At 44.1% G+C, this 18310-nt stretch overlaps 1 protein-coding gene across 1 annotated transcript in view; it reads left to right on the top strand.

Moving 5' to 3' along the window:
- The window catches only part of LRP8 (LDL receptor related protein 8), a 170669-nt gene extending 153469 nt beyond the window's left edge, over positions 1–17200 (top strand). The window contains exons 7-18 of the mRNA XM_041483481.1: positions 2756–2875; positions 3005–3130; positions 3813–3984; positions 6321–6548; positions 7070–7188; positions 8643–8782; positions 9961–10102; positions 10551–10703; positions 11444–11674; positions 13493–13561; positions 13803–13975; positions 14863–17200. Of these exons, the coding sequence (XP_041339415.1) occupies positions 2756–2875; positions 3005–3130; positions 3813–3984; positions 6321–6548; positions 7070–7188; positions 8643–8782; positions 9961–10102; positions 10551–10703; positions 11444–11674; positions 13493–13561; positions 13803–13975; positions 14863–14901 (1712 nt within the window). The 3' untranslated portion in view covers positions 14902–17200. The remainder of the gene's footprint in view (positions 1–2755; positions 2876–3004; positions 3131–3812; positions 3985–6320; positions 6549–7069; positions 7189–8642; positions 8783–9960; positions 10103–10550; positions 10704–11443; positions 11675–13492; positions 13562–13802; positions 13976–14862) is intronic.
- Positions 17201–18310: the final 1110 nt, after the last annotated feature.

Here is an 18310-nt window from a genome sequence, read left to right as displayed (position 1 = left end):
CACAGCTTTGAGTGTAACCACATGTAGCTGCTAATGCTATTTCTCACTCTGCTCCTCTTTCCTTGCCTTTATTCTCTCATCACCCTTCATATGAATATAATTAGTAGCTTAGTCTGATCATCTGTAAGTTTGAACTGTGCCCTTCTCCACTCAGTTTTTATTCTTGGAGGGATGTATGAACTGAGCATGGGACTAGGAATGAGGAATTCCCCCTCTCCCCAATTACTAGTGTCCTCCACAACAGACTGGTTTATTTAGCCTCATTGCCTAAATTATCTTTGAATTCTAAGACGATGATAACACCATAAAAATATAGCACTGGGAACATGCTTTGAAGGTGAAAACATGTAGAGTGGTAGTAATCCCTCAGAGAGGACTTCAGCCATTTCTGGATTGTACATGTTGTTGCTGCTTCCCTCAGCAATGAGAGCAGGCTGCTCTCTGCAACGTCCTGCCAGCCCTGGGCTGTGGGAATGCCAGGGGAGTTGGGGATGTTGGAGCCAGGGGAACAGAGCCCAGGCCACAGACCTATGCCCTTCTCCATAGGACAGCCCTCTCTTGCCTTTCCCACCAGTCATTGTGGGCACCAGCCCCAATCTGCAGCATTACTCAAACACATTTGTTGTTCTCCCCAGTGCAGAGATGTCTCCAACAGGCGTCTCCTTCCATGACATCATGGAGCTCAGTGGCTGCCCTTAAATAATTCCTGTTCAGGAAGAACTGTCAGTTTCTCCCTGTTTTAGACAAGGAAGAGTGTGTGCATGCCTAGTGAAGATGCTCCTACCTCATGCTTCCAGTGTGCCCTTGCTTTCTTCCACTAATCCACATCTCCCTGTTTCTCTGAGTGGGTGTTGCAGTGTCTGTCTGTGGAGGTCTCCCAACAGAGCTGGCAGCCCTGTTTGTCATAGGAGACTGGGCAGTGGCACAGCTGGGCTGGTGCTCAATCCAGCATCATGGTGCCATGATTGGTGCAGCCCTGGGCTGGCAATGAGGTGTTGTCTGAGTTGGGAAGCAGAGAAGAGCCCCCAGGGGAAGGTGTTTCTCAAAGGGCACAGCGCTGTGACTGCAATGTGCACACACAGGTTATCCCCACAGGAGGCAGAGGTGCAGGACACACTCCCCAGCTCAGTGTGTCTGTCTGGCCATGCTAAACTCTGCAGTGCCCTCTGAGAGTCCCCCAGAAAAGCACTGCAGAAGGCAGGACAACGCTTGGCTATTTTAGTCAGGCAGGGAATATACTGCTGAGGTTTGGGTGAAGAGCAGCAGCTGCCCAGGGTGCTCCTGCCTGGCTCCTCCTCAGCTCCTCTTGGCAAGTGCAGCAAGTGAACCAGCACTTGATTTACAGCCCCTAAATCCATTCCACAGAGCACCTCAGAAACCAGGGGAATCATCTGAGTGAGAGTTGCCTTGTTAATCAAAAGAGTCTTTGTAGTATTTTGCAGAGAGCAGTTGTGCATGTTGACCCAATTTGCTGCAGACCTGTGCAAGTGTAGGAGTAGGAGATTTCTGTCCATAAATGTCACTGAACAGTGACAACACACAATGGGACTGTGGACACCTTTTCGGAGGCTGGTGAACTTGCTCCATTAATTATGTGTTGATATCTCTGTATGTCCCTGCTAGGAAGGTGAAAGCATCCCAGAGCTGAGATGGATTCCTTCTGGCATGGTATTTTCCCTGTCTTACTGACTTAATTGGGTTGTGGTTGTTTCCATTTTCTTCCAAGAGCAATGGTTTAATGGCTCTGCTGTGCTGCTTTCCTGCAGTGTGCAAGGAAGAAAGAAGTAAAAGTTAAATGAAAAATTTGCCTTTAAATTGCATTATAGACTGGAGCAAATCTGTTTTCCTTGTTCTGGTGAGTCCACTATCCCTGAAATCCCACAACTCCTGTTCAGCAGTCTTTCTTAAGGAGAGAACTTTCTCTTCACCTTTTGTAGGTCAATTACAACAAAAAGAAATGCTTTCTCTGACAGGAAACCAGCTTTTCCCAACCTCTCATTCAGTTCTACTTTCAAGAATCCATTTATTCTGTTTTTCATTTCAGCACTTGAGAGCAGGATCGGAGAGGTGGATTAGAAAAGGCCCCAGGAGAGGATGGGGGCTGTTGCTTTGTAAATTGCACACTGGGACTGCTGGGGGTGCCAGCAAAGACTGTTGTGGGGGACGTGTTTGTGGGAGGACTGTATCTCAGTGCTAATGGAGTATCTCTGACAGACTGCACTTCGGTGTTTTCTGGAATTTTTCACATAGATCATTCCTTGGAGCTAGATGGGAAAATAGTAGAGTATTTCAAAATAGCTGGCCCCTGGGAGATGATAGTCCCCCAGCATGAATTATTAAAGCTCAGAGAGACTGTTCAGAAAAGTCAACATGCACCAGCGCATGGGGAAGGAGGAGTATGCTGGTGAGAGCCCTTAGGTCCCCTGGAAGTTTCTCACATGTGGCAGAACAGCTCAAAGCAGCAGCTCTCTGAAGGGATGAGATGCAGAGACTCACATTCGCTGTATCCCCAGGGCTCCCCATTCATTCAGCCACTAGCTTTGAGTCCAAATGATCCCCCAGCATTGGTTTGGAATAATAAAGAGTAAGATAGTGATACAGTGGAGGCTTCCTGTCTCTGAAGGCACTCGTGCTCTATAGGGCCAGTACCAAAACTGACAGAAATGGGAAAATTTCTGAGGAAATCTCTTAGTCTTATTCGATCTCACAACTAAAAGCCCCGATTTGTCATAGGTGATCTGTGTATCCCCTGCAGGTGTTAATGAATGCTCGATGAACAACGGTGGCTGCTCACACATATGCAAAGATTTGAAGATCGGTTACGAGTGCGAATGCCCGCCTGGATACAAGCTTCTGGATAAAAAAACGTGTGGAGGTAATTGACATGCAAACAGCAGTCCCTTGTGTTTCACCATAGAGAGACGTGATTATATTCACTCGAGCATTGCTCCATCACAGATGGTTTGATTTCAAGTTATTGATGGGTTTCAAACACTCCTTTCAGACATAGATGAATGTGAGAATCCAGACGCTTGTAGCCAGATCTGCATTAATTACAAGGGAGACTACAAATGTGAGTGCTACGAAGGATACGAGATGGACACCCTGTCCAAGAACTGCAAAGCTGTAGGTAAGACAACGCCACAGGCACGAAAACTCTGCTTGCTCAACAGCACAACTCCGATAAGAAAACACGCTCGCAGGGCTGAGGCAGGGGAACGGAAACAAAAGGAAACAGGCAAATCAAGCAAAGAAATTTCACTGTGAGCAGCACAGAGCTGCTGCAGCAACAGCAGATGCGTCTCTAGGCAAGAACTACTGATCATGCAGATCAGAATATTTTAACAGTGTACAGAGCAAGATTGCAGTCACTACTTGGCTGTTTGAAGCTGAAACTAGAAAAGAAAGTCTCTTGACAGGTGTTATTGAAAACAGTGCAGCAAAAACATTTTGTGGTAGTAGTATTGAAAGAAAGAAAACATCCCGATTAAAACAGGGTAGCTGAGCCAGCCCTCCACCCTCCCAGCTGTAAGTCACCAAAATCTGGCCCAGGATTTTGTGCTGAAATGAAGATGAGGCCATTCCCCAGAGGCTGTCCAAGTGCCAGTGTGTGTCCAGGGACCACAGGGGTGCCTGCGTTTGATAGCCCTGCCTCTGGAGCAAGTTTCCACTTGCTTCCAGTGTGGTGTAAAGCTTCAGTACAAACACAGCCATCAATGACTGCTAATTCCATTGTTGTTTGACAAATGAAAGCTGAATCCAGCCCTTGGGACAGCTGCTGAAGTGACAAATGTGCTGATTTTCTGTGGTAGGCAAGAGCCCGTACCTGATCTTCACCAATCGCCACGAGGTCCGTAAAATAGACCTGGTGAAAAGGGACTATTCCCGTATCATTCCCATGCTGAAGAACGTGGTGGCGCTGGATGTGGAGGTGTCAACAAACAGAATATATTGGTGTGACTTGTTCTACCGAAAAATCTACAGGTAAGGGACAAGAGAGGATGTGTGTGTTGGTCCCTTGCCAAAGCTGCATTCCATCTGTATCCCCCAAAGCAGTCCAGAGAACAGTGCAGGGTACAGGGCACCTGAGGGCTTTTCTGCCCTGACAGGATAACCTGTTGTGGTCCAGACTTGGTAATCTTTTTTTGGGAATTGGTAAAGACATCAGAGGCTTGTGCAGTTATCTCTTTAATAATACAGGGTGACTTTTCATCAATGCCAGATCCTGCTGCACTCAAGCAGTTAAATGTAGGCTCTTGTTTCCTGAGCCATGGATACTGCAAAGCAGGGCTCAGGCTGCTGCTGCGCTGTGAGTGTTTATGGGAGGCCACAAAGGACCTGGCATCTGGAAGCACAAAGCAGGCAAATGGTAGGAGCAAGGAGGCAGCCACACAGACACAAGCTGCTGCCCACTGTAGTCTCTGGTAGACTGGATTTAAATTCACGGCATCTGACCACAGTATACATTCTATAACTCTCATTCTCACTCCTCCTTCAGCTGTTTTTGTGGCATCCATCACAGTTATTATGTGCCAGGGCTTGTGAGTGTGCTTAGCAAAAAAAGCATTTAATTTATGTGCTGAAAATCCCTTGTGTATATTCTGATTTGCACAGCTATTGCAGCTTCTGCAGTGGTTTGCTCTGGATTTCAGCTAATGATCAAGCACAGGCTGACTGGTGTCAGCACATGGGAGCCAGGCCAGGCTCTGGTAGCTCCCATGCCCTGCAGGGATATCTGCCCCAGCTGTGCTGGGTATTGACCACCAGTAGCTGGGCAGGTACCCTGAGGGGGCTGTGGGGCTCTGAAAGTGGGAGGATGGTTCAGAAAAGAGCTGTCAGCACTCACTGGGTCTGGGTAAGGGCTGAGTTCATACACAGAGGATTGTCCAAGACACTGCTCCTGCAGCTCTCCTACAGCAAATATGCTGGAGTCCCTGGGAACAAGTCTGTGGCTGAGAGGCTATTGCAAGGTAAAAACTGTGGTACAGGAGGTAATCACTGGCAAGAGATCCTGTCTTCCATAATGGTCATCTCACTTGCTTTTCCAGATCCTGTGCTGTTGAGGTGATGTCTCCTTTGGAGTGTTAGATCTTTTACAATATTTGGTTACTGAGAGAATTGAAAAGTCACCTGTACTTGAGCTCTTCCGTTGTGGAAGCTGCAGGGGCCTCTTTGCTTTCGCTCCTGTGCAGGCATAGGTGGGAAGCAGGGAACACAACTGTTCCACTGGCAAGGGGTTACCTGGCCTGGAGCTGTGCACTGAGAGCACGGGGTGCTTGTCACACTGGAATACTGGAATACTGGGAGCTCTGTCAGATGCCCATAGAGCCCTGAGGTACCATTCCTGTGATGCTGGCTCAGGAACAAACCAAAACCATTCTTGTAGGGAAGATACAGCAGTGTGCTGGTCATCCAGGCTGACTCTGCCTGGCCATTCCAGCCCTGAGTGCAGACTGTAAAACTGTCAGGAGTTCCTGGGTTTAGATGTTCCCGTTCCAAGGCTCTAATGTGATATTGGAGAACTCAAGTCCCATACAATTCACCTTCTCATTCCATGAGCAAAGGCAGGATGGGCAGTGAAGAGGAAGCATCTTACGATAGCAAATATTTGGGATGAGGGGCAGAAACTTCCTGCTGCTTTGTAACTGTTCTAAGATGTACTGAGTTATTCTTAGAGCCAGACTAAGCTTCTGCAAACACTGATGCAAACTCAGAATAACTAATTGCAGTGCACTCAGCAGAATTGATACTGAGATCAGAATCAGCCTGTGTGGTTGTAGGAGCAACATTCCAGTTATTTATGAAACATCCATGTGGAGTCTGCTGCCTTTCATTATCATTTTGAAAGATTTTGAGGCTGCCACTAATATTTAGTGAACATTTTGTTTGTATCTAGTGAAATCACTTGCCAAATTAATGCAGCTTCATGAATTCCTTTGATGAGTCATAATGAGCTACACAGCTCCTAATTCTGCGGAACATTTAAGCACATTTATTGCATGCTCAGTTCAACTCTGTTCAGCAGAGCTCTGGAGATTATATTTTTAATGTCCATAAATCCCACAAATCAGTGCTGTTGAAGTTAACATGCCAGAAGTCAAATGTTTCCTGAATTGTGCAGTTACAGTAGGAAGCAGGTAGAATGATGAAATGCACAGCTCCCTACCGTGGAAATGCTGCCATATGGGAATGGGGACATGAGAGGCTGTAGGGGAAAGCAGAAGATTGCAGGAGCACCACAAGGGTTCCTGTGTCAGCCACGCTGCCCCTGGGGCCCAGCTCTGGGAGCCGTGTGGGAGCCCTGTGACCTGTCCCTGCAGCGCCTACATCGACAAAGCCAGCGACACGGCCGAGCAGGTGATCCTCATCGACAGCCAGCTCAACTCCCCCGAGGGACTGGCCATCGACTGGGTCCATAAGAACATCTACTGGACAGACTCTGGAAACAAGACCATCTCAGTGGCCACTGCAGATGGAAGCAGGAGGAGGACACTTTTCAACAGTGACCTCAGTGAGCCCAGAGCCATCGCTGTGGATCCCACACAGAGGTAGGTGTGCACACCCCAAACACCCCTTTGCCAAAGAGACATTCCAGTCACAAACCTGGGGGTAGTTCTCATCTCACCAGGACTTGAGATGCTCTTTAAGATACACCCTGCAGTGGGACTGTGGAGATGCTTTAACTAGCCCTTGGCAAGGTCCCTGCTGTTAAAGTCATTTCAGGGCCAGTTCATGTGTTCAATGCGCCTGAGCTGGTCCCGGCACTGTGCTGGGAAATGAAGTCTGTCTGACAGGTGTTTGGGCTATTTGGATGAGTGAATGCCAGGTACCTAACAGGCACAGCAGGAGAGTTTTCAGGGGCTAGTTACTGGGGTGAGATGCTGCATTCTGGCACAAGTTTCTGGCACAAGTGGCAGATTACCCAGTGGGAGAACTGCGTATGGTTCCACCAGAGGAATTAATTGCTACAGCAAGGAGAGAACCTTTGGGCACCTCCTACTGCAATCAGTAGTGCAGGTTTCTTAACTTGGAGTCCAGGTTATTGCTGTCTTACCTCTGCCTCTCTCAGGTTCATGTACTGGTCTGACTGGGGAGACAAAGCCAAGATCGAGAAGGCCGGTCTGAACGGCGTGGGGCGGCGGGTGCTGGTCACCGACAACATCGAGTGGCCAAACGGCATCACCCTTGGTAAGTGCCACGTCAGAGCTGCAGCACCCACTGGGGCTGAGGGAAATCTGGTTTTATTGTTAAGTGGGAAAACAAAATTGTTAATGCTCAAAGGCACCTGCACACAAAATCCTAAACTGGTCAGTCAGTCACTACTGTTCACAAACATGAGTTCCCTTATCTCAGTAGCACAGACAGGAAGTCTTGCTGTAGTCAGAACTTCATACTGCAGGAGCCTTGAGTTGCTTGTCATTGTGCCTTAAGGCAAAAGGAAATTTTGGGGAAGGATTCAGAGCTGTGACAGCCCTTTAGAAGTCTGAAAAGCATTTGAATCCTTGGTGTTAAATGTCTCTATACCTGGGCCTGTCTCAGGAGCAGTGTCAGGATCCTGCACTGGACTGATGAATGATGCACAGTGTTTCAGGGAGAGGGACAGGGCCTGCAGAGCCCATTCCCTGTCACCATTCCCTGCCTGCTCAGCTGCTCAGAGTGAATGGAGCCCATCAGAGGGCTGTGGTGGCTCTCACTGCCACACCAAGCAGCAGAGTGGGAAGGAGGTTTCAGGGAGCAGCAGGGAACATCCTGCTCTGGAGCTGGAGCTGTGTGTGTTCAACACCATGCAGATGTGAGGTTCTTTGCTTGGCTTTGAAAACGCTGGCTGTGGCAAGGATGGAGGAGGAAATGCTGCTGCCATTTCATACTGCTGAAGTGCTACTGCTGTGAACAAATAATGTTATCATTTAGTAATTATGAAATTAATTAATTAACTTGTTTAATTATATAACTGGTTTTGTTGGCTCTCATCCACTTGCATTCTGTTCATTGAATCCCATCCAAAATGAGTGAATTTGCTCCAGAAAGAGAAATGCAGTTCTTAGCATTCCAAATAACATTGGATCCTTTTCTCCCACTCTTACCTGCACCCTCCCCAAACCTGGCTGGTTGTGGTAGGACTGTGCCCACCAGCAGACTCCTCCAGCCTGCAGCATAAGAAGGGTTTCCTGCCCCAGGACTCATCTTCATGGAAATGTGTGACTCTCACAGAATCTCACAGCTCCTTCAGAGAGGTGTTTCCTTGGAATCTCAATTGATTTCTCCAGCAAGAGGCCAAGGCCTGAACAACCTTGGGAGGGATGAAGCTTCTCACTGAGGCACTGATGGAGAGAATCTGGGAAGCCCAAACTGCTGCTTCCCTGCTGCTCCTGGTAACAAAATAACCTCATTGTACAAGGCTGTCAGTCAGGCATTCCCCACACACACACAGCAGAATGTTCCTCCTTTTTAATCTTATTTATAGGGTCTTATTCCAGCATATCTGGGCACTGATTCAAAATCAGAACTAGTGTTAATAAAAAAAAAAGAGTCCCAATAATAAAGAGATTAGTCATGCTGCCAGCAGGAAAAACATGCTGGGCAAGAGCAAAAGAGTTGCAAGAACTGTGTGTAATTTTGCTTCATTGTGTTTTACTTTCCAGATTTGCTGAATCAGCGTCTCTACTGGGTAGACTCCAAATTGCATTCACTGTCCTGCATTGATTTCAATGGCAGCAACAGAAAAGTTCTGATCTCCTCTGTGGATGATCTGAGCCATCCTTTTGGCTTGGCAGTGTTTGAGGTAAGAGTGGAAAACGGATGCAGAACAGACTGGAGCCTGCAAGAGGTCTCAGAGCTCTTCTTGATTAAAAGTTCTGCCTTTTGCACAGCACAGAGCTCAGTGAGGGCAGCTGCTACTATAGAAACCGATTAACCTCGTGTGGGTTCAGCAGGGAAATTGGTTTTTAAAGCCTTAATCAAGAGCAAAGTGTTATCTCATGCTTTTTACCAAATGCAGCACCAGTGCATTAAATGATATGGGGAACAAAGGCTTCAACTTTGGCACTCACTGTAGGTAAGTTATAGCAGAGAAAGGTCCACTTGGCTTCTGGCTCAGGAAAACCCTCATTCTTAAATCCCTTATTCCTCCTATGTGAAGTGTGTGATATCTGGGCATCTAACTTTGGGCATAGGTTTCTCCAGGTCATTGTTGCTCTTCAGTGCTATCCCCATCAGCAGCCTTTGGAAGGATCTCTTGGGTTATTTCACCTCTCTCCATTCTTTCTGGTAGGAATGGCTGGGTAGAATAACAGACAACCCTTTTGCTTTTGCTGATCTGCCCCTGTTGTCCAGCAGTGTGGCTTTCCTTACAGAAATACACATGGGTTTAGGAGGCAGAAGCACACACAGATGACCAAGCAATTAAACTGTTTGGTAATAATGTGATTTCTGGGTACCTCTTCCACCAGTAGTTCTGTATGTTCAGGCATAGTATGCCATGCAAAAGATAGTCATATAAAAGAGTAGTGGATGCTCAGCTTCCAGGTGTGCTCTTGGCACTGGCCTCTTCACAGATACCTGTTTAATGCAGGTCTTATCTTGGGAAAGGAGGAAAAAATCAGCAAAGTAACAAATGTTTTTAGTAGACAGTGTGGCCCCTTGCTCATGCTCTACCTCAACTTACAAAGAAAAAGCAGTTCAGAAACAACATGGATGACACTTGTCTGTACCTTAACAAATTTCTGCTCCCTCACCTCAGTCTCAGGGCTACTCAAAATTATACAGCACGTTGTAAACTTGTAGGAGTGCTGGGCTTTTGAACATTGTCCAAAATAGAAAAAAGCTGCAGACAGAAGTAGCGTGAACAGGATGGTGCCCCAAGGTAGGAACATGGTGCACTGACTTTGTGTCTGCTGGAGTTTAATCCAACTCGAGTAGGATTTGAGCAGGCCAGGTCAGGAATCTGTGCATTCCCTGCAGGACAGAGTGTTCTGGACTGACCTGGAGAACGAGGCGATCTTCAGTGCAAACAGGCTCAATGGCTTGGACATCTCCATTCTGGCAGAGAATCTCAATAACCCTCATGACATCGTGGTGTTCCATGAATTAAAGCAGCCCAAAGGTAAGAGGTGTCCTCAGGATGTCATGGACCTGAATCAGGTTTGTTTGAGCTGGCAAATGAAATGCTCCCTGATGGTTCTTGATGAGAGAGAATGCACAGGTAATAATGGGAAATCAATGCCTAATGTTTGAACTTCCTGCATAATTAATTCAGAAGCAGCATTTATTGAAGAATCTGCAATTTGCTAATAGCTGTTTAATTAGCATCTTTGATAACAGTGAGTTACTCTTGTCACTGTGATGCTTCCCATTCATTATGCATTGGGAAGTTTTTATAGTACTTTGTAAGGCTCCACTCTACCGTACAAACTGTAAAGATGCTTAAGCAGCCTGATAAATTGAGGTAGGGAGCGGGAGAAGGTCTTTTCAGGGGATCTGATATTTCTTTGCCAAGGGCAGGAAATAAATTATTAGAAAAATAACTTGTCTTTTCTTCCATCCTTGAACAGCTCCAGATTTCTGTGAGCTCAGCCCCCAGCCAAATGGAGGCTGTGACTACTTGTGTCTTCCTGCACCTCAGATCTCGCCCCATTCCCCCAAGTACACTTGTGCCTGTCCTGACAATATGTGGCTGGGTCCTGACATGAAAAAATGCTACAAAGGTAAACACAATCACATCTCCATTTCACTATCCCAACAAAATCATACTTACATTAGATATATTTCCTGATGGTGAAAACACAAACACCAGCTTCTGTATTCCACTCCTTGCTGCCCTCTGAGCACAGCAGCACTGTGGTGTCCTTTGTTGAAAGCTTGCTTATTTTGGAAAACTTACCCAGAAAAAGATACAGCAGGAAGGGAGAAAAAAGGACTAGGGAACAGCACCATAAAAATTGATTACTCATATATTGATATATTGCTTATGTTTTATATATATATATATATATATATGCACAATATGTATTTATATCTATTTAGGTATCTATATATCTATTTATAGATAGATACCAGGTCTGAAGAGGACACAGTTGTTGCTGATAATATCCTGAAGAGACAAGTGGCTTCACTGTAGTTTTTCCTAACATGCAACAAGTTCCTGGTACAAATTGAGAATCTTAGGAGGTTCTCAAAAACGCCCAAGTTTGTGAACTTCTTAGCTACCTTCAATACAGACTGCTTTTTTTATTAGTATCAATTAATCAAGCTTGACTTCAGGAAATAATTTCTGTAGCTTTAGGCAGAGCACTGTCAATAGTTTGACTACCTGGGAAATAGAATTGGAATTTAGTTTCTGCTTCTCTTCATTAAACATAAAATCCTTTCTAGATTTATATCACCAATTGTGATTTGTTTGGTGTACTTGCTTTAACCAAATTTCATTGTTGCTCTTGGTTTTCAGATCTTCCAACCACTGCAACTCCTGTAGTGGTTTCCACAAGCACAGCGTCCCGTGCTGACGGCACCACGACCATCGCTGCTGTACCTGGCAGTGCCAATGACACCACTGAAGTCGTCCCCAAAGCTGTACCAGAAGCTACAATCACCACCCCAAGTCTTAATTTACTTTCCACCACATCCATCCTGATAGACTCTGAGATGACCACTGGAAACAGCAATTTATCACAGCACTGTAAGAGAATGAGATTCCTTTCCTTCTCCTATATCACAACTCCTCATGCACTGGTGGGAGACCTGACCTAATGTCTGAATTCCAGAGGGGTCAGGTGCAGGCAGGAGACATCAGCTCCTCTCTCTGCAGGCACCTAGGTTATGATGGCTGCTGTAATTCCAGTCACTTGGCATGTCAAGGAACTTGTATCAGCTTTTGTTCAAGGCACATGAACAACCCTGAGAGTTCACATCAGCCCCTGCCTTGTGCCCAGTACTGGCTCATCCCAGCTTCAGTGCTGCAGACAGTAGAATGGCTGATTCTGCAGGTGTTTCACCTATTTTAATTGTTTATTAATGTGATCCCTCACGAGTTCTGGGTGAAAAATTCCCCCTGTGCATCTTTAGTGCTGCTGGACATGTGGAATCACTACAGCCCAAGACAAGCTGCCTCTGGTTTGTGTGGCCGTGCTTGGCATGTTAATGTGGCCTCATCATGACACAGGTTTGAAGTTTTGCATTATTTATCAGAAGAGCATCCCAGTGGAGAGCATTAACAGGCTCTCCTCAATGGAACACCAGCCTCAATCTCAGAACTAACAGGCAATCCCTCCAGGTCCTGCTGCCAAGACAAAGCAGAAAGGCTGAACTGCTATTAAAAAAAAATTCTAGTCCAGAGAGAAGATTTTGCTCTGCAAGACCTCAAACAGACATGCATATTTAAAAACAGTGAAATTATGTTTTCCCCCAAATGTTTCACTGTTTCCACTACATCTGGAAAGCAGCAATACACCACCCCTGTCTGTGGAATTGTGCTGCATGGGGAAAGCACAGTCCAATGGCTAAAATGCATTCAGTTCTCTTTGTGCAAGTTTCTTTCAAATGCTACAACTGCCTTTTTAACAAACCATGGAAGCAAAGTGCTTTTATTGTCCACTTTGGAAATAGTGTGGCTTTTTATTAAGTAAATAACTATGCAATGGAACAACCTGCCAGAGGAAAGTATTTAAAAGTTGCATGAATTGGTGTATCAAAAGAAAAAGTACAGTTAGTTCCTACTCTTGCAACTCCTGATATTTTAGCAAAAGTAGATTTTCTCTACTGATATGAGACCTGAGAGCAAACATTTTAAAGTACAGAACTTGAAAGGTTAGATTGAATTTTTTTAAATTATATTTTCCTGTAATTGCTTTTTTCTAAGTACAGTATTGAGTTTTGGGACCACTCTTGCATGCTGGGGCAGGCTGCAGCAATGAGGGATAGATGTGTTCACTAACACCTTAGCTATAAATAACAAAAAAGGAAAAAATTAAACAGAGAAGCTGTGTAGATGGCTTTGAACTACACTCTTTTTCTGACAGCTCAATAAGTCATTCATTGTGTCAGTACTAGAAAGTGTTCTGTTGTGGATTTTTAGGAATGCTATTCACCATCCCCTGATGCCTGCATGGCATTTCCATTAAATGTCAGGTTTTTAAAACTGGCCTCCTTTTTTGTGCGTGAAAATTGGAGGCCTGAGCACAGTCACCCATTTCTGCTCAGAGCTGCTCCGACAGCCCTGGAGCCTGGAGCGTGTCCCTTCACTGGCCTCAGGCTCTGGGCTGTCCCTGTCCCCCGGTGAGGCAGCCGCGCTGCAGGGACCTCGTTCCTCAGGAGAAGGAGCTCAGCCCAGATCCCTGTGCGCTGCTCAGTGTCACCAGAATAATTTTATTATGAAACTTTCTGTAAATTCTTTAATTGCAAAAGCTTTCTGATGGGCAGAACAGCTTAGGTACTAACAGAAAACTTTATTTTAAAGCAGCAAACGAGTTAAATGATCAGAACATTTCTGTAATTACAGATGCAAATGATGATGAAGGCTTCGGTTCAACTGTGACAGCAGCTGTGATTGGGATTGTCATTCCTGTGGGTAAGCAGATTGGATTTAACCTTTGAAGGAGTTCACCAAAATGCAATACCAAAATATTGTATTTACCACACTAAATACACTTTTCCAGTTTTCAGGGGTGGGGTGGGAAAGAGTAACTGCTGAACTGGGGAACAGTAGCCCAGCCTTGAGAAAATGTTGTGAGGATGGCTGCCGACATGGGAACATCCCAGCAGATCCATGCCTGCCTAACAGCTCTTTCTCTCCCCTCTCCTCTCCTCAGTGGTCATTGGCTTGCTGTGCATGGGGGGATACCTCATCTGGAGAAACTGGAAGCGGAAGAATACTAAAAGCATGAATTTTGATAATCCAGTTTATAGGAAGACAACAGAAGAGGAAGATGAAGATGAAATCCACATTGGGCGAACTGCCCAAATTGGACACGTGTACCCTGCAGTAAGTACCTGAGGAGATGGCTGCTGATGAAGATGAATTCTGTTGAGAGTTCCAATACAGAATGTGGATTAGTGTTCCTTATTTGCCACATAATGACAAAAACCAGAACTGCTTTAGTAGCATTGATTAGGCAGAGGCCTAAACTTCTGGCAGCCCATGCAGTTGTCTTAGAATGAAGTGCTCTGGATCAGATACTCAGTCCAAATGAAGAATAATTGTCCTAACCAAGGTACCAATCTGACAAATGTAAAGCTCCCTCAAGAGCTACCTCAGGATGGGACAGGTGATTACTCATTCCCTGCTGGATTCTGTTTTATCTGTGCTTAGGCTGCTACCAAATGCCCAAACTATCCTAAAGATAAATTGAGTTTCTCTACAAACCAGGGGGAATATTTTTTCTATAGTAACAGTATAAAGAAAAGTCACATGCCTCACAAGGAGAAGTGAATGAGGTTCTGTAAGAAGTTAAGGAAAAGGATCCTCCCTCACAGCAGCATCCCTGGGGAGAGGAGCACTGGCAGGTCTAAGTGCACTGTATTTTCAGGACAGAGCAGGAAGATCCAGAGTAATGAGTGAAGGCAGTACAGCTCCTGTAGGCAGGCAAGTGGGTGGATAATGTCCTCTATGATCTAAAGGTCCCACACAAGATCACACTGGAGAAAGTGCCATCCCTTACAAGGAATTTTAGCCAATATACACGGGCAGAAAACTTGCCAGCACCTCTTTAGTAACACTTGAGCAAGTGACCTCATTTGGGGAGGAAAAAAAAATCACTATCTAGAACAGACTTGTGACCAATACAGTAGGGACAGACATGAGAGTTCTAACAAGAAACACAAGTTAGCACCAGTATCACAGTTCACAAAAGTGTGTTTTTCTCTCCCCAGCGTGTAGCATTAAGCTTAGAAGATGATGGGTTGCCGTGAGGATGAAGATGCTGCTCCAATCATCTGAACACTGAACAAATCTGCTTTGGATCACAGAACCTGCTTCTTCTTTTTGGTCATTATTTATGTTGCAGAAGGGTAACCACAAAGTTATAATGAACTGCAAACATCCAAAGGATGTGAGAGTTTTGTATGTATAATCTTTTATACACATTTTAACTTGTTGCACTACCCATTTGTGATAGTGAATAAGCAACAGCTGAGCTACTAACTCAATGTACATAACCAGCCAGGCTGAAGGTTCAGTAGCTATTGCTTTATTTTAAGACTATATTTATAGATATTTTGTAAATATGTTGAATATGCTTTGTGGCTATCCATCAACATAAGTAAAATAAATTCTGTACAGACAGTTTAGAAATATTTATTAACAAAATCTGGATTATAAGATCTGTTCTGTAAATACAGTAGAGGGGTGAGAGTATTTATTTTTTGTATGTTTGGCTTGCTGTGCATAGATTATCTGTGTATATATCTATCTGGATGAGATAGATATATAGGCATATAAATATATACATATATATAAATATATATACATATATTTTAAAACTACTAGCCTACATTTATGAAAATTAGGAATAATTGAATTTTTACAGGATGTTTGAGAAGTTTGCTTTGAAATCTAAAGACACAATGTAAGAAAGAGCTGTAGTGTAAGATAGCTGACCAGTGAAGCACTCCATAACAAACAGCTCCTGATTTCCATCCTGGCCCTTAAGGGCTGCTTTTACATTTTCCAGTCTATCCATGAAGAATCCATGCAGTGCATTAAACTGGAGAGCTACTGTCTACAGCATTTCAGTCAGGAGAAACTCCTACAGCACCCAGGGTTTTTGTCCTGTTTTGTTGCATTTTTACAGTTTGGTACAAATCTGATTTGGTTTTTGTTCATTTGTTTCTAAATGTAAATTTAAATGCTTTTCCACACTGAGGATCTTGAATCTCTTAAATCGGCTCAGAATTAACAGAAACAAAGATTCAGCCATATATTTCCACACTCCCAAGTGAGCACTCTCCCTGATTCATCAGGAAAACAGCACAATAACAAAAGTCACTTCCTTCCCTCCTTGCCCTTGTCCTCTGCTCATATTGATAAAAAAACCCCCCAATTTTAGGAGCTGCTGTGGCACACACAGAACTCATCCCAAGTCCTGCCCATGGAACAAGCTGCCCCTTGGCAGGTCTCCCAGAGCATTGGGCAAGGAGGCCAGGGCAGGTTAAAAAAACCAGCCTTTCCAGGGTCTTTGGCTGGGTCATCCTGCACCTGGCAAGAAAAACACTTGGTTTTTCTCATCTTATTCTATAGGATTTCCTCGGAGTTCTGTGGGAAGTGAATACACTTACCTCCCACTGCATAATGGACTAGTACCTCCCTGAACTGTACCAAATCCTAGAGAAATCTTCCTCATGTTTTTATGTCAGTCCAAGCTTTTGTATTTGAGTGAGTAGAAGAAACTCAGGCTGAATAGGTTTAGGGTTTTTTTTCCTTTTTTTTTTCTCCTTTCTTTTAGAATAAATTTACAGAGTAATGTGAGCTGGAAGCTGATTCTTGACTAAGATAAGAAAGAAAGTGTTTAAAGCCCTGGTATGCATTACATACATAATACATACTCTCAAATGCCTCATGGCCTGCATAGACAATACAGAAGTAATCAAGCATCCTTCTATTCCAAATTTTAGATTTTAAGGCAGTGACAACATGAGTGAGATATCCCATTATTGTTTTAAGGTATGAAGCTCTCTTTCTATAAATTCATGCACTGTGTGCATGAAGAAAAAAGCTGAGAAAGGCTTTATGTGATAACACTGTAACTAACAGACGAATGTAAATATATAAGAAAGTTCTACAGTTTTGATACTTTTTTAAGAACACACAAACAAACCTGTACAAACCACGTATAAAAGGCTGCAGGTTTATTCAAACCATTGTAAATTAACTCAATGTGCAGTGCTGATTTCAACCTTTACAGATTTATAACTACTGAGAAGTCAAACACCAAATTTGTTTTTTAAGAAGTTAATTATTTTAAATAATGGTTCAGATTGGTAGGGTGATATTTAACATTGTAATAATTTCTGCTCTGTCTTGTCATACTGAAGTTCTGTTAGAGTAAGTTCTTGCTTGGTGCCTTTTGTGTTTCAGTTCTTACCTTCCAGACAAAAGGCCCAGGGAGGGGCGGGGGGCTCTGTGTAACACTTGCTGTACTGGAAACCAAATGAACACGTTTGTAAAACAGTGCACTGTTTCTATAGAAAGATTAAATTTTTTTATCTGGGATTACTGAACTAATTACTTCATAGTGTCTGAAATGGGACTGTGTCATATTTTGGTTTGAGTTTTCCCTAACTCTTAACTGCCCAAATGCAGAGTGGGATTTGGGAGCAGTGCTGTGTAATGCAGCTGTCCAGCTGCAGTGTCACAGCAGCAGCACTGGGGACAGTTCATATTCCACAACAGAGCACTTTGTTCTGAAGTGTCTCCTTCTGCCACATTGGTTTTGGTCATCTGCAAATCACATGGCAAACAGCACCAGCTTCATTTCCCTGACTCAGTGATGTAACTGAGTAAAACCTCCCATGGTACACGTACACCAGTCCTTACCGAGTGTGAGAAAATGTCCCAGAACTGAACAGTGCCCACAACACAACTGGTGCAGTTTTTCACCTGAACTATTACATGCTGGACTATTCAACAACTAACTGCAAGTGACTCAGTTTCTTCTTGGAGCTTTTGGTGAAACACCTACACAAGCTGCAAAACTCCTTAGAGCCACACTTATGCCATCTTGGAAAAAAGACAGAAATACTGCTGTTCTTGGAATCTCAAGAGGCAGGCTCAACTTCTTTTCTTTTAAACATACAAACAGTGCCTCCCATAAAGGTGGAAAAAGATTCATGTACTGGAAGTATGCCAACAGTTTTGGCTGGCCACATAAGTGACTCAGAACTAAACACACTGTTAGCTTGCTCTCTCTACCCCATCTCTTCAAAAAATGAAATCCTGGATAATACAATACAATACAACACTACACAACCTTTTCCCATTGCACGTTGTTCAAAGCCCTTGGAAGGAGTGCATTTATTGAAATTCTCTTTCCGTCAATTCTTAGTCCCAAAGGAAGCAGCCAAGCAGGTAAAACTTTTCAAGCACAAAGAGTTATTACCAAACTAATATGGACTGATGTACTGGTAAATATCAGTGGTTTAGTTTTCTATCTAACTGAAAATAGGGTTTTCTTACTTCAAAACATTCTTCCCTTTCAGTTAAGTATTTTAGCAAAGTAATATGGGAACAAATAGAAAAACTGAAACAACAAAATTATCTGCAGGTCTAAACAGCAAGGACAGCACAAAAGAAAATTGAAAGAGCCTCATAAGACAGTCCCAA

The sequence above is a fragment of the Pyrgilauda ruficollis genome, unplaced genomic scaffold (assembly GCF_017590135.1).
Source record: "Pyrgilauda ruficollis isolate IOZ18807 unplaced genomic scaffold, ASM1759013v1 scaffold6, whole genome shotgun sequence".
Taxonomy (NCBI): Eukaryota; Metazoa; Chordata; class Aves; order Passeriformes; family Passeridae; genus Pyrgilauda; species Pyrgilauda ruficollis.
Note: the sequence above shows the minus strand (reverse complement) of the source record. Positions and strands in the feature narration are given on the sequence as shown.